The following is a 2,158-nucleotide window of genomic DNA, read 5'->3' as shown; positions in this document are numbered from 1 at the left end:
GCCTTGAGATAGAAGCAAAGCAGAAAAATACAAGGGAAAAATAAGATATAAAGAGATACCAAGGTCCAGTATCAATCTAATGAGTATAGAATAAAAAAGACAAAAAAATTAAGTTGAGGCCAGGTGCAGTGGCTTGTGCCTGTAATCTTAGCACTCTAGGAGCCTGAGGTGGGTGGACTGCCTGGGCTTGCAGGTTCGAGACCAAGCTGAGCCAGAACAAGACCCCCGTCTCGAAAAGTAGCCAGGCGTTGTGGTAGACACCTGTAATCCCAGCTACTTGGGAGGCTGAGGCAAGAGAATCACTTAAGCCCAAGAGTTTGAGGTTGCTGTGAGCTGCAAAGCCACGGCACTTTACCAAGGGCGACAAAGTGAGACTCTCTCAAAACAAAAGAATTTTTTTTTAAATTCTACCTAAAAAGTAAAATTCCCCTTATCTCACTACTGCTAACATTTGGGTAAACATCTTTCCGGAATCCTGTCTATACACAAAAGAACATGTAGCAGAAAAAAAATTTCCATAAACAAAATTATATACTCTCTGTCCTATAACCTGATTTTTTCACTTACTATTATCTTATAAATATAATTCCGTTATACTGTAAAATATATATATTTCTTTCCTTTCCAGACACATAGCTCCTGATAAGAATATCTTCTGTACACTAATAAAGTGACTGGTGGCAGGGAGCCCCTAGATAGCTTCAGGATGGAGGCTGGTTACATGATTAAAGGTTGGGCCTTTCAGCCCCTCCCAAAGGGAAAGGGACTAAAGCTTAAGCTGATCACCAGTTGCCAAAGATGTGATTATCACATCCATGTGATGTTATAACCTCATGCCTATGTAAGCCTCTGTAAAAACCTAAAAAGACAGGGTTAGGAGAGGATATCTAAACATGTGGGGTAACCCTCCTAGAGGATTGCACCCCAAAGAGGAAGCTCTGCACCCCTTCTTTCATACCTGTCTCAATTCATCTCTTCCATCTGACTATTTATCTGTATTATTTGAAATATCTTTATAATAAGCCCATAAATATAAGTAAAGTATTTCCCTGTTCTGTGAGCTGCTCTAGAAATTAAACCAAACCTAAGGTGGGTCATTTACAGCCTGTCGGTCAGGAGTTTTGGTAACAACCTATTACTTGTAACTGGCATCTGAAGTAAGGGGAAGTCTTAGAGACTAAGCCTTTAATCTGTGAGATCTGTTGTATCTCCAGGACATGAAACTAGCACAGAATTGCTTGGCATGTAGGGAAAAACTCACATCTAACTGAGGTCACACAGGTATTCTGTATTGACTGTTGAGAGAGAATAAGAAAAAGAAAAATAAGCTCTTGGTTTTTCCTACATATTTATAGTTACACACACACACACACACACACACACACACACACACACTTCATTCCAAACAGAGCCATCGTCACTACCTCCAGCAGTCCTACAGCTATAGAAAGTGCCACTCCAGAGGAACGCAAAGGCCTCTTTCCCTGTGGTACAGGCCAAGGGTCACGCTGAAGTTCTCCAAGAAGATCTGTGAGATTCATGTCTATTTTCTGTACTGGCTGTAAGAATCTGAAAAACAAAAGTAAATACAAAGCCATTTATAAATGTTTGTAGGCAAGGGCTTATGAAAAAAATTATTCACTTTCCTAAAAACAGAGAAAAATACTTTGAATAGACAGCAGACCAGTGGTTCCCAATCTTCTGTATGGTGATCAGCTGGAGAGTTTGTCTTTTTTTTGAGACAGAGTCTCACTCTGTCACCATCGATAGAGTGCTGTGGCATTACAGCTCACAGCAACCTCTAACTTGTACTTAAGTGAGTCTCTTGCCTCAGCCTTCCAAGTATCTGGGACTGCAGGCACCTGCCACAACACCCAGCTATGGAAAGTTTGTCTTAACACAGATTTGCTAAGCTCTAGTTCTAAAGTCTGTTTCAGTAGGTCGGGGCTGGGGCCCCAAGAATTTGCATTTCAAACACGGTCCTAGGTTATACTGATGCTGCCGGTCCAGGAACCTCACTTTGAACAACTGCTATATATGAAACATTCAAATCAAGTACTACTTCAGAACTTTATACATGTATTCATTTACTAATCTAGCAAATTTTAAGGTTATTGTAATATATCAGAAGATCCATCAATTCAATTTTTTTTTTTTT

The 2,158-nt window shown here is 40.1% G+C and overlaps 1 protein-coding gene across 1 annotated transcript in view; it reads right to left on the bottom strand.

Moving 5' to 3' along the window:
* The window catches only part of SEC23A (Sec23 homolog A, coat complex II component), a 63,768-nt gene that overhangs the window by 47,127 nt on the left and 14,483 nt on the right, over nt 1-2,158 (bottom strand). The window contains exon 7 of the mRNA XM_012806437.2: nt 1,425-1,569. Coding sequence (XP_012661891.1) covers nt 1,425-1,569 — 145 coding nt within the window. The remainder of the gene's footprint in view (nt 1-1,424; nt 1,570-2,158) is intronic.

This window comes from Otolemur garnettii, unplaced genomic scaffold (assembly GCF_000181295.1).
Source record: "Otolemur garnettii isolate 467f Iridium unplaced genomic scaffold, OtoGar3 scaffold00052, whole genome shotgun sequence".
Lineage (NCBI taxonomy): Eukaryota > Metazoa > Chordata > Mammalia > Primates > Galagidae > Otolemur > Otolemur garnettii.
The sequence above is the reverse complement of the archived record's forward strand: the minus strand, read 5'-3'. Positions and strand labels throughout refer to the sequence as shown.